This window comes from Eleutherodactylus coqui, chromosome 1, assembly GCF_035609145.1.
Source record: "Eleutherodactylus coqui strain aEleCoq1 chromosome 1, aEleCoq1.hap1, whole genome shotgun sequence".
NCBI lineage: Eukaryota > Metazoa > Chordata > Amphibia > Anura > Eleutherodactylidae > Eleutherodactylus > Eleutherodactylus coqui.
In genome coordinates, this window is record NC_089837.1 from 297,445,649 (window position 1) to 297,459,070 (window position 13,422).

Here is a 13,422-nt window from a genome sequence, read left to right on the forward strand (position 1 = left end):
TGGCTCTGATTGGTTATTGAGCGGCGCGGCTCAGCCAATCACTGCAGCACTCGGTGAACCAATCACAGCCATTCAATGCAAAGGCTGTGATTGATTCTCAAGTGCCACGGCTCAGACAGAGCAAAGATGTGATATCGTTGTTGCCCGTGCAAAAGAGGCCTTAGGCCTTGCAGAAACGCACTGCAGATTCCGCCCAGTTTCAGCAGCGCTGGCATGCCTTATGCCAGCAATTTGGCTGCTAATCAGATAAAAAAAATAATAAATCAATACTCGCCTAGCTGGTGAACTCGCTGTTGGCACCTTGTGAAGCCGGCTGATTGCTCCGATTGGCTAAGCGCCGTTGAGTGACAGCTGGCTGAGCCAGTAAGAGCCAGCAATGGATACGTCCAATCACAGCCATTTAATCAGTGAATGGCTCAGCCAAATCAGAGCAATCTCTCATTGGAGGCGAGGATTTCAAGTCTCCATCACTCGAGAAAAAGTTCCCCTGCTGGCTGATAAGTCCCGAGAGCGCTGCCGGGGACAGCGACATCACCTGCAAGGTGAGTATTTATTTATTCATTATTTATTTATTTGTTACACTCAGGCGGTGTAGCGAGGACATTTAGCGCTGTGCTGAAAAAGCAGTGCTAAACGCTGTACAAAAACAAGTGTGTGAGGGAGGCCTTAATCTGAACACCTGCAGTATGACTAGACTCCACTGTGCATTTCTTCCACTGAGTGAATGGAGATTGTTAAAGCTCATTGGCCTTGACCTCCATTGTTCTGTACTTTCCTGTGGGAGTGTAGATGCATAAAGGACAATTTATACGGAAAGATGATTGCTACAAAAACAAACAAAAAAACCCGCTCAAAGGGCAGTTGCAGTTTTGAGCAATCACTGTGCATAAGCTCTTAAAGTAGCTAATTAGCCACTTAAGAGTTTATTAGCATGTAAATGAAGGCGGCCGTTGTATGCAGAAGACAGTGGGAGCTCTGTCATCTGCATCCAGCTGCTTCGTTCTCAGAGCTTTCAACTGGTATCCTGCTGAGCTCATAGCTCCGAGAACAGCAGGAGGGCTGACAGCTGCTTTGTTCTCTGAGCTATCGCTGAGAGCTCCATGCGAGATACCAGCTGAAAAAATAGTATCAGTGGTATGCCACTGAGAACTCAGCATGCGGGGCTGATACGAGTCATCCATGACTTTTAGCTTGCTAATAGTTAGCGATGAACAAATAGTGCACAATGGCCGCGCATTTAGAAAACGATTAGGACTTAAAAGATGGCTTTTGAGCGAATTTTGAGCGATAATCGTTGCGTACAAATGGGCCTTAACTCACAGCCAAGATTCTACAATGTGTGAACAGGCGATATTGAGCCAAAAAACCCTATTGGTAAGGAGTTTGAGGGATGCAAAAAAAAAAAAAAAAGCATACAGCAATTTTTATTTTATTTAATTTTTTATTTTTTTTTTTTAACCTTGCAGCAATGAGGGAACACATCGCTCATGTGTAGGACTCCATACAAAAAAATTGAGTTCATATTCACGGGTGTTTTGTGAGTCTCATGAGACACAGTACTCGCATGAAAAATCACTTGTGAATCTAGCTTTACAGAAACATTTCAGACTCTTAGTGGGCTGTCCAGGTGTTAGGCCCAATGTCCATGGGCAAACTGGAATAAAGAAATCTGCGCGGGTCTCCTACACGTGTGATCCGTGCCCATAGGGAATCATTGGACACCCGCAGGAAATTAAATACCTGCGGATGTCATTTTTCCCTGGCGCGTGGATCGCACATGCAGGAAATCACCCACAGCATGCTCCATTACATGCGGTTTTCCCGCACGGGTGGCTCCCACTGAAGCCTATGGAAGCCATCCAGTCCCTCGGCACACCTGCAGCTGTTACTGCGTCTGTGTCAAGGACTGTGGGAAAGCAGGAGTTAAAAAAATATATATATAGGTGTGCACGGCGCATGTGCGAGGCATGCTGCCGACGTGCCGAGCACATCCGCCGGGCGAAGAAAGAAGATCCGGCTGCGATGGAGGGGAGATTCACGGCATCTGGAGGGGTAAGTATAATCTATTTTCTGGCCTCATGTCTGTGGGAAAGGAGGGACCCGCTGCAGGATTCTGTATGGAGCATCCGTGCGAGCCCGAATTTTGCCGTGGACATGAGGCCTTAGGCTATTTTTTTTTTTTTTAAGTCAATCCAAATCGGTTAAAACAAAAGCATCCGTAGTCACCTGTTCATTGCCCTGGTGATCCAGCACTGCAGCTCCCATGGTGGTCCTGGCCTTTAGGGTGGATTCAGACGACCGTATATCGGCTCGGTTTTCACGCCGAGCCGATATACGGTATCCTCATCTGCAGGGGGGGAATGGAAGAGCCAGGAGCAGGAACTGAGCTCCCGCCCCCTCTCTGACTCCTCTCCGCCCCTCTGCACTATTTGCAATGAAAGGAGGCAAGGCGGGGCTAGGTCTCCTCATTGCAAATAGTGCAGAGGGGTGGAGAGGAGGCAGAACACTGCTCCCGGCTCTTCCAGGCTCCCCCCCTGCAGAGAGAGACGACGTATATCGGCTGGGCGTGAAAACCCGGCCGATATACGTTCGTCTGAATCCAGCCTCATTTAGGAACAGCCATCACATGACTGCTGTAGCCAATCAGAGTCCATAGCTTTCAGGTGCCATTCTCGGAGCATATGAACAGTGAACCCAGGAGAATGGCACATGACAGTTGCAGCCTCTGATTGGCTACAGCAGTCAGGTGGAAGCCATTCATAAAGAAAGGCTGAGAAGAATGCGGAAGCTGCAGTGCTGGACCACCAGGGAAAGAATTAGGTGACTAGAGCTGCTTTGACTATTTTGACAGATTTGGATCAAATAAAAAAATTAAAAAAAATAGTCAACCCCTTTAAGATAGAGTGCATACTTACAGCCTCAACAGCACTAGTCTATAGTCTTGTCATTTGCTTCCTTTCATAATGATTCTGAACATGGGTGTTTCTTTTCCTGCTGATGGCATATCATTGGCGGATCTCTCCCAGGACCCCGAGCCGCACACTTAGTGGAAGCTGGCAGTGGGCATTTCTCTATAGCAGGATTGAATGAGAATGCCTTTCTGCGCAGAACTCCATAAAGTGAGCCTTCCCTTTAGCCTCAGTACACACACAACCTTTCCCCTAATCACTGCAATAAACATGGCTTTTATTTTATTGCATCCTCTTGGCACAGGGAGCCTCCTATTATATGAGGGGCGTACATATGCATAAGGTATTCGCTTCACTGGGTTCCCCGGCTGCTCACACCTTTCCAGAAGCAGGAACGTGTTAAACACTCCCAGGCTCTTGACCAATGTGCCATGGAAACCAGAAGGACTTTTTCAACAGACTGATCACAGAGGATGAAAGCCGGGTCCATCACTATGATCCGGAGACTAAAGTCCAGTCGATGCAATGGAAGCATCTGGACTCCCGCCTCCAAAGAAGGCACATGCCCAACCCTCGGCAGGCAAGGTCCTGCTCACAGTCTTTTGGGACCGGTACGGTGTAGTTTTGATAGATTTCCTGGCAAAGGTTACCATGATTACTGGGGCATACTATGCTCCACTGCTGTGGAAATTGGCGGAGGCCATCAAAACCAGGAGACGTGGCATGCTCACCAAAGGTGTCCGCCTTCTGTAAGACAATGCCCCAGTGCACTAAAAGTGTAGTTCAAGAGTTGAGGTCCTGTCATACATATTATATGGTTAGTCCGTCCCGCTCACATACATGCAGATGGTTAATGTTCATCCAGTATTAACCCTTTCTGCACCATGATAAATGCAGATAGCAGTGGAAAGGGAGGGACCTCCACTTATAACCTCACCGCTAGCATGCAAAAGCCAAGGCCAGACTAATAAAAGGTCCCCAGAGCAGTCCTGTATAAGTCTCTGTTAGCCCCCAATGCAGCAAAAAAATAAAAAATAAAAAATTCTGTGGCCCATTTAACCATTTCCAATCCACTGTCTGACGTCTTTCTACATTCTGATTGAAGCTTGTATAGTTCCAATGTCAGAAAACGTCCGACGGGGTTTTCTATTGCCAGCCACTCCGCTGTCAGAGCCTCTCTGGCGCACACACACTGGCTTTAGCCAGCTGATGGCACCGTTGTATAAGGCCTCATGTCCACGGGCAAAAGAAGAATTAAAATCCGCAGCGGAATTTAACTCTTCTCCCGCCCGCGGATCCGCACCCCATAGGGATGCATTGACCACCCGCGGGTAGATAAATACCCGCGGATGGTCAATAAAAGTGAATTTTAAAAAATGGAGCATGAAAAAAAAACGTGACATGCTCCATTTTCGTGCGGATCTCCCCCGGGGACGGCTCCCGCAGGCTTCTATTGAAGCCTATGGAAGCCGTCCGGATCCGCAGGAGACCTAAAATAAGAATAGCTTACCCGCAGCGGACCGGGCAGGTCTTCTCTTCTTCACGGCCAGATCTTCTTGCTTCGGCCCGGCGGATGTGCCCGGCGCATGCGCGCGGCACGCAGCCGGCGTGCCGAGTACATCCGCCGGCCGAAGAAAGAAGATCCGGCCGTGAAGAGAAGACCTGCCCGGTCCGCTGCGGGTAAGTTATTCTTATTTATTCTTCTTTTCAGCGCTCATGTCTGTGGGGCAGGAGGGACCCGCTACGGATTCTCCATGGAGCCCGATTTTCCCCGTGGACATGAGGCCTAACAGCAAAAAGAGAAAGCCTTTTAGGAAACCCTGAATCCAAAATTGGATGGGAAAGGGTTAAGCCAAAGCTGGCTCTGAATGTGGTTGTTCCAGAATCACAAGTTATTGCCTTTTCACGGGATATGGGATAGTTTGCTGATTGGTGGATCTCAAGAATGGGGGTCCCATGTCCCCCTCACTGTATTCCCCGCAGTGAGGGAGAGACTGGATGGAGTGCTGGTTGTGCAAGCGCTCCATTATTTTCAATGTAATCACCGAGCAGCAAGAGCTCAGGTACTTCTGTAAGCCCTGTTGAAATGAATGGAGTACCGAGGGTGCATGCGTGGCCAGCACTACAGCCATCCTGATGTCACTGTAGGGGCAAGAAAAAGTGGCCCCACAGTGACAGGCAGAAGGGGACAGCAGACCGCTGTTTGAGAGCAGCAGGGCTGTCAGTAGTGGATCGAGGATAACTTGTGATTCTGATACAACCCCTTTGCTGGCTTGATTTGTCAATCCTCTGATCAGTGAGATCCTGAGAACAGGAGTCCCTCCCCATATAGCGGATTGCTGCACACAGTGGGGCAAATTTACTAAAACCAGCATAAGTAAAGACTCTCCATGCGCCAAACCTGAACTCTATGCCTGCCACAAGCTTATGGGGTAAAGTTATAAGAAGTCTCCATGCAATCCTAAAACGCTATTCCTGATCCTTTTTTTTTTTTTTTTTTTAAAGCCGCATGGCTGTTAAAAAAAAAAAAATTATATATATATATATATATATATATATATATATATATATATATATATATATATATATATATATTGGATACAGTATACTAAAATGCACAGCTTGTATATACCAGAACCCCGTGGGAACACCATAGTAAACCTGCACTAGACTCTTAGAATCAGCCTCTCCTCCTTACTTGCTCATGTCAAGATGTAGTACAGCTGCTCGCCACCCCAGCGGGTACAGCAGGCAGTGAAGGCGTTAATCTGCGCCCGAGCTCACGTGACAGATGTTTAAAATCCAGGAAGAAGGCAGCAATCACGTGACAGGCAGAGTCCGCCCGGGAGGACAGGGTCCCCGGTGACCCCATACAATGCCCCGCACTCACCGAGCTCCGGCCGCCGCAAACAGTTCAGCCCACGCATCCGGGTCAAAGAACTCCGCGGTGAACTGAGGGGCGAAGTCGGCATAAGTGAAGCCGGGCGGGTAGTTCTCGCTCATGAACTGCACATAGGCGGCGCTCTTCTGCTCCCAGTTCCACCAGAACCACTCACTACCGAACGACGGCACCGAGAACACCCCCCAGTGCAGGAAGATGCCGAACTTGGCCTCGTCATACCAGCACGGCAGGGGGCGCTTATCCAGCGAGTCCCAGTCAGGGGTATAGCGGACGGGAGCTCCACTGTGCAGCGCTACAAAGAGGATGACGGCCAGGAACCGGGCAGCGGCCATGACTACAACACTAGTACACCGCACTGGGTACAGGTCATGGGACTCCCGAACCAGCCGCGCTTCTCCTCACTAGCTCCGCCCCGTTCTGCTCCGAGGCTTGGGACTGTCACCCAATAAAAACATGCTGAGCGTCAGAGGAGGGGTTTAGTATGGACACGCCCATCTGTAACAACTAGTCCCTGCTCGTTGTAGGTGCGGTGTAGTTTGTAGCTCTTATTTCTTTTATTCTCGTCACTTTACAAACCTGATGAACAACGACTTACGGTACTTTTACAAATTGGAAAACCAGAATAAATCGTAAAGGTTATATGTGATACATGTCTACAGCTTTGACTGCTCATTTCCTTTAGAGCAATTACTGGGAATTGGAAGAAGGTAATTACAATATGAATAATCTTAAAAAAAATCATGAGCTCTTTCAGTATTCTTCATGGACTTCGGGACGAAAAAAGTCCCGACCAACTGGTCAGGAATTAATGGATGGTTGGCAACCCTCTGTTTAAAGTCCCTGTGTGCAGTTCTGTCACATTTGATGGTAACTCCATAGACAACAATGTGAGCCAATGAGGTCCAGTGCTGGCCTAAAAGGTGCATTTAGACACAAAGAGGATCACTCAAAAGATGGCTTTTGAGAGATCATTTTGCATAAACTACTACTTCGTACTAATGCCTATAAGTACAATTTAGTAGTGTATGAGCCATCAGGAGCTGTATTCAGGGGACAGACCACCTGCTGATCTCTCAATAAATTCTCTTTGTTCTGCCATGCTGATTACAGCTGAGACAATGTAATCAGCTGTTATCAGCGCTCCCCAGGCAGAACACCTCATGCAGTCTGTCTTATCAGCTGTTCTGCTGAATGACTGATTTTAGCCGAACTGATATCCATAGTTCGGCAGAAAAATGAAAGATGGGCACATTTACACGCAATAATATTCGCTCAAAAGATGGCTTTTGAGCAAAATTTTGAGCGATAATCATTTTGTATAAATCAGCCTTTAGATTAGATGCCACTCCATCTGGAATTGTAGGTTAGATAGCACCCTGTGCAAAATCTTTTTTGGCCCTCCACCCTTCTGTTCATAAGGCAAAAAAATGACATACCGTATATACTCGAGTATAAGCCGACCCAAATATAAGCCTAGGCACCTAAGGTTACCACAAAAAACTAGGAAAACATAGGTGCCTCGAGTATAAGTTGGCACCCCCGCAGTGATCTTCAGGAAAGGGCTTATATTTAAAGCCTTTCCCTGAAAATCAGACCTAGTTGTAGTAAAAAAAAAAAAAAATCTATACTTACCTCTCCGCTGCTGCCAGGGTTCAGGCGCATCTATCCGCCTAAGTCCTGTTCCTGTAATGAAGTTCTTTCAGCAGGCAAATTCAATGAATGGCCAAGCGCTGCCTGTGATTGGCTGAGCGCTGTGACCAATCACAGGAAGCACTCAGCTGTCATTCAATGAATGGCTGAGTGCTGCCTGTGATTGGCTGAGCGCTCAGCCATTCAGACGCAGCCCTTTCAGCAGCCGGGGATTTTAAATCCCCGCCTGCTGAAAGAACTTCATTACAGTGACGAGACCCAAGCGGCTAGATGCGCCTGAGCCCCGGCAGCAGCGGAGAGGCAAGTATAGATTTTTTTTTTCGGGACCCTCACTCTAATATAAGCTGAGGAGAGCTTTTTCAGCATAAAAAATGTGCTGAAAAAGTCAGCTAATACTCGAGTATATACGGTAAATATATTGCATCGATAAGTTGTCTACCTGTATTCTGCTTGTGGAGAAAGCAGCAAGATAACATCAGAGCCATACCAGAACAGCTCAGTGAATAAATACGTTATCAGAACCAAGCTGAGTACATAAATAGAACACCAGAACCAAACTTCTAACATAAATACAGTGCCAGAACCAAACCCATGACAAGTATATTAGCACTAGAATTAACCTCATAAATACATCACTAGTGCAGCACGAACCAACCTTAGTAAATAAATACAATACCAGAACCAAGCTCATAATATCAATATAGCCCAGAGCCAAACTTTTAGAATACAGTAGCAGAACTAAGAAATTGTGTTACAGAGACACCACTGGGCTGATAGCAACACTTCAGAACATCAGAGAGGAGGAGACAGAGCCAGAGGGATGATTATTCACATATCTCCATAAGACACTGCCACACAGAGGAATGGGTCCACCTGGCCAGATGTTCTTAAGTGGGCCATCACCCCTCCTGCTGCCCTCCTACAAGCTGGTGGCTGGTGCCCTGTGCCAACACCAGCCATGATGAGATCAATTGGGTGTAGGGGCAGGCTGGGGGGCTGAAGTTCCCCAGGATGGGCCACCAGCAAATGTTTACGGGCGCCTGGAAATTGCTACTAGTAGGCTGGCGGTTCTGTCTGCTGCTAAGCTTAAAAAATCAGTTACACACTCACAGGACTGCTGTCCCCCCTGCAGAGCTGCACACAGTGTCATGCAACGGTGACCTCACACTTTCTACACTGCTCCAATACTCAGAGTCCACTGTGGGAGTGTGGGGTAGTGAGGTCACAGTTGCGCGACACAGCACACAGCTTTGGCAGGGAGACAGCAGCCCTGAGAGTGTGTGGATAAAGAAGTTTGTTAATGCTACCGGCAACCAGAGCTTTGGGGCTACAGGGAGTGATGGATTAATTGAAAGAGGCCACAAAGGGGGTTCCAAATTAATTTAAAGTGACCATAGAGAGGATCATAAATAAATTGCAATGGACCACAGAGGGGGTAACATTACTAATTAGGGCCTCAGAGGGTGTCATATTACTAGTTTGAGCCACGGGGGGAGGAGGAGTCACATTACAAAATGGTGCCACAGCTTGGGTACTATTGTATAGTGGGATCATAGCAGAGGCACTGTTAAATAGAGAGGAATTATCATGGAATTTCCATGCGGACCCTCTGAACGGAAATTCCACTGCATTTAGAGTAGCAGCAAAGTGGACGAGATTTTGAAAATCTTGTCCACAAGCTGCGGAAATAACCTGCCCAAAACCTGTGTGGAAATTGACTTGCGCAGCGGAATTGAAATCCGCGACGTGTCATTTTATCACTGTCTCTGCTGCAGATTCACCTCCTCTCAATTAGGGATTGAATTCCGCATAGGAGTTCGTAAAGAAATCTGCACCAAATGGTGTGAATTTGGAGGCAGGCATTCCTGTCTGATCTGCAGTGGAATGCCGGCTGCAAACATTCCGCTGGTCAGGCGCTTGTGGACCCAGCCTTAAAGGTCCAAATTACACCAAACCACAAAATACTTTTACTGTCCAATCTGGGGAATTATCACTCTCTCAGGATTGCTGTCATTCACTCTGAGGGCTCTGTCACACGGCCGTAGGTGTTTTTACATGCACCCCCTGCTAAACTCCCTCCAACTTCCCTTCCCAGGCCGCTATCATTGGCTCCCATGGGAGCCCATGCAGCGGCCGACGTATTCTGGCCGGAAAGATAGTTCTAGAGCTATACTTTTATGCTGCGGGAATACGCCTGTGTGATCTAATGAATCCAATGCATCAGATGGTAGCGTATATCGGGCGACCGTGAAAACGGTCGCCGATATGCGCTCGTATGAAAGAGCCCTGAGACAGTTGGCAGCACTCAGAGAACCCACATCCAGGCCGGTTTGTGGTGAAAACAAAGCAATTGCATTTCTTTGGAACATAAGACAGGTATCAGTACAGGCTCCATACTATTATTACCGCCATAGCATACATGTTATGCACAGTCCATCATTATCATTCCATTCACGGGCAGCAGATCTCTATATGTCCCTCTCTGGGATCTAACATGCCCTTATCCTAGAGAGGGCAGAATCCGCCAGCCTTGAGGAGAACTCAGGAGCTCAGAGTGTGGCAGGAATCAAAACTTTTCTGCCTGTCACACCCACACAGGTGTTCTCTCTCATCAGTTTAGCAGACCACTCTGGAGCTCCCGCTGGGTTTTCTGCTAACTACACTGTTAGGCTGCATTCACACGAACGTATATCAGCTCGGTTTTCACGCCGAGCCGATATACGTCATCCTCATCTGCAGGGGGGGGGGGGGGGGGAGGATGGAAGAGCCAGGAGCAGGAACTGAGCTCCCGCCCCCTCTCTGCCTCCTCTCCACCCCTCTGCACTATTTGCAATGAAAGGAGGTAGGACAGGGGCAGGGCTAAGTCCTGAGAATTAGCCTCGCCCCTGTCCTGCCTCTCCCCATTGCAAATAGTGCAGAGGGGTGGAGAGGAGGCAGAGAGGGGGCGGGAGCTCAGTTCCTGCTCCTGGCTCTTTCATCCTCCCCCCCCCCACAGATGAAGACGACGTATATCGGCTCGGCGTGAAAACCGAGCCGATATACGTTCGTGTGAATGCAGCCTTAGGGTGGATTCAGACGACCGTATATCGGCTCGGTTTTCACGCCGAGCCGATATACGGTGTCCTCATCTGCAGGGGAAGGGGAGGAGGAAGGAAGAGCCAGGAGCAGGAACTGAGCTCCCATCCTCTCTCAGCCCCTCTGCACTATTTGCAATGAAAAGAGGCGGGACAGGGGTGGGGCTAAGTTCTGCAATTTAGCCCCGCCCCATCCCGGCTCTCCTCACTGCAAATAGTGCAGAGGGGCGGAGAGGAGGCAGAGAGGGGGCGGCAGCACAGAGCACTGCTCCTGGCTCTTCCAGCCCCACCCCCTGCAGAGAGAGACGACGTATATCGGCTGGGCGTGAAAACCCAACCAATATACGTTCGTCTGAATCCAGCCTTAGGATGGATTCAGACGACCGTATATCGGCTCGGTTTTCAAGCCGAGCCGATATATGGTGTCCTCATCTGTAGGGGGGGGGGGGGGAGGATGGAAGAGCGGGACAGGGGTGGGGCTAAGGTCAGAGAATTAGCCCCACCCCAGTCCCGCCTCTCATTGCAAATAGTGCAAAGGGGCGGAGAGGAGGCAGAGAGGGGGTGGGAGCTCAGAGCACTGCTCCAGGCTCTTCCAGCCTCCCCCCCCCCCCCCCCCCGCAGAGAGAGGCGACGTATATCGGCGGGGGGTGAAAACCCAGCCGATATACGTTCGTCTGAATCCACTCTTGCATATATAATCCCCTCCCCTCCCTCCTCCTCTGATAAAGACCTTCGGTCTTTTCACTATTTGAGCCCCTCCAGGGTCGAAGCACCATGCCCAGGGTTCTTTCTGTGTCCGTTATCACTGCAACTTTCTTTATGTCCTGTAAAACTGAGAAGCTCTTCACTTTCTAGCATATTCTCAACTACCTTCAAAACATTTTCTTCAGTGTGTACATCAGTCATAGTAGGAGTGTCTTTAATATGTCCTCACTTGGGCTCCTGCACACTTGCGTTTTTTCCTTACGCGTTTTTCTACGCGATATCGCTGCGTTTTTTAACGCGATTGTTAATGGGACTTTCTAATGTTAAAAACGCATTGCAAGTTGGTGCTTTGCAATTTTTGTGCTATGTGTTTTTAACATTAGAAAGTCCCATTGACAATCGCGTAAAAAAAAGCAGTGATATTGCGTTAAAAAAATGCGCAAGAAAAACGCAAGTGTGTAGGAGCCCTTACTGCAGCACTGGCTTTTCCATCATCCTGCATCTCAACTGAAACAGTAAGGCTAGGTTCGCACGGGGCGGATTTGCTACAGACTTCCCATGCAGAATTTTGCTGCGGCAACTCTGCCTGCGGCCGCTATTCCCGGGCTTGGCAAGCCATGTGAACGAAATTCTGCAAAAATCTCGTCTACACAGGGCGGCCAATCCATCGTGGCAAAGCGGGGCGGAACCAGCCTTTCCGTGCGGATTCAAAATATGCAGCATGTCAATTTTTTTTTTCTGTTACAGCCTCGCTCCTCTCCATAGGGAGAGAAAGTCTAGCGGAATCCCGGCAGCCAAACCGCTCCAAAACCCATGGCAAAATGCCACAGGTTTTGAAGCTGCATTTTTCCAGCGGAATTTCCGAGGTTTTTCGGTGCGGCCAAACCGCGGGCATTTCACTGGAAATCCACTCCATGTGAACCCAGCCTAACATTTTCAGCTTCCACATCAAAAACTTCAGCTTTTTCATCACTCATCTGATCAACTGCTATAGGAGCTATTTGTTCAGTCTGCACAGTAGCAGCATGTGTACTTATTTCAGTCTATGTGTCACCTAACACAGAGACATTCATTTGTTTGCCCGATTTCTTCATATAAGACAGGAGTAACTTCTATTATCTTCTTCTTCAGATTGCAATTATTGGTGATACAGAGAAATTGTACTTAACCTGAGGCCTCTTTCACACAGGCGACAGCAATTTCGGTGCTACAAAATAGCGGCGATATTGCAGCTGTGTTGTAAAACATAACGCATCGTTTTGCTCCTGCCCGCAATAAAATTGTGAAAAGTTTAAGCCCTACCCCTAAGATAAGCCCTAACTTCATTCCCAGGGAAAAAAAAGGAATACTTACCTAGCAGGCTCGGTCCGGCTCCTCCTACTGCTGTTCGTAGCGTCACTGGGCGTCCTGCAGTCCTCGTTAGCCCACAGAAGATCACTTCCTGGTTGCGGGCTTCAAAAATCCTGCCTCCAGGAAGCGATGGCTCGAATTGGTTTACCAAGTGCTACTAAACCAATCAATGCAGTGCTCGATAACCAATACGAGGGCTGTGATTTTTTTCATCGAGCTCTGCATTGTTTGACTGAGCAGAGTTTGAAGAACCAATCACATTGTGGAGGTGGGATTTATGAAATGGCCAATCAATGTGGCAGCTGAGCCAATTCCTAAATCTCGCGTGATTGGTTCTTCAAATCTGCTCAGCCAATCAATGCAGAGCTGGATGACCCAATCACAGCCCTCGCATTGGTTCATCGAGCGCTACATTGATTGGCTGAGTAGCACTGGATAAACCAATCAGAGCCATCGCTTCCTGGAGAAGGGATCTTTGAAGTCCGCAACCAGAAAGTGATTTTCTGTGGGCAAACAAGGACTGTAGGACACCCGGCGGAACTCTGAAGACCAGCAGGAGGACCTGGACCGCGCCTGCTAGGTAAGTATTCCTTTTCTTTTTTTTGGAAATGCAGCTAGGGCTTATTTTAGTGGTAGGGAAATGCATTGCATCTAACGAAAATCGCTAGTTTATGCAATGCGATGTGATAAACTAGGAGGCCCCATTGGGAAACGGGGTCTACAAAACATTGCAAATCGTGGCAGTATAGAACATGTTGCGATTTTTTTAAATTTTTTTTAAATTTATTTTTTTCTCACAACATCGCATCAGACAAAACATCGCTAATGTGAA

General features: G+C 48.2%; 1 protein-coding gene across 1 annotated transcript in view; it reads right to left on the reverse strand.

The window, feature by feature from the left end:
* The window catches only part of FUCA1 (alpha-L-fucosidase 1), a 30,765-nt gene extending 24,544 nt beyond the window's left edge, over positions 1-6,221 (reverse strand). The window contains exon 1 of the mRNA XM_066574083.1: positions 5,800-6,221. Coding sequence (XP_066430180.1) covers positions 5,800-6,143 — 344 coding nt within the window. The 5' untranslated portion in view covers positions 6,144-6,221. The remainder of the gene's footprint in view (positions 1-5,799) is intronic.
* Positions 6,222-13,422: the final 7,201 nt, after the last annotated feature.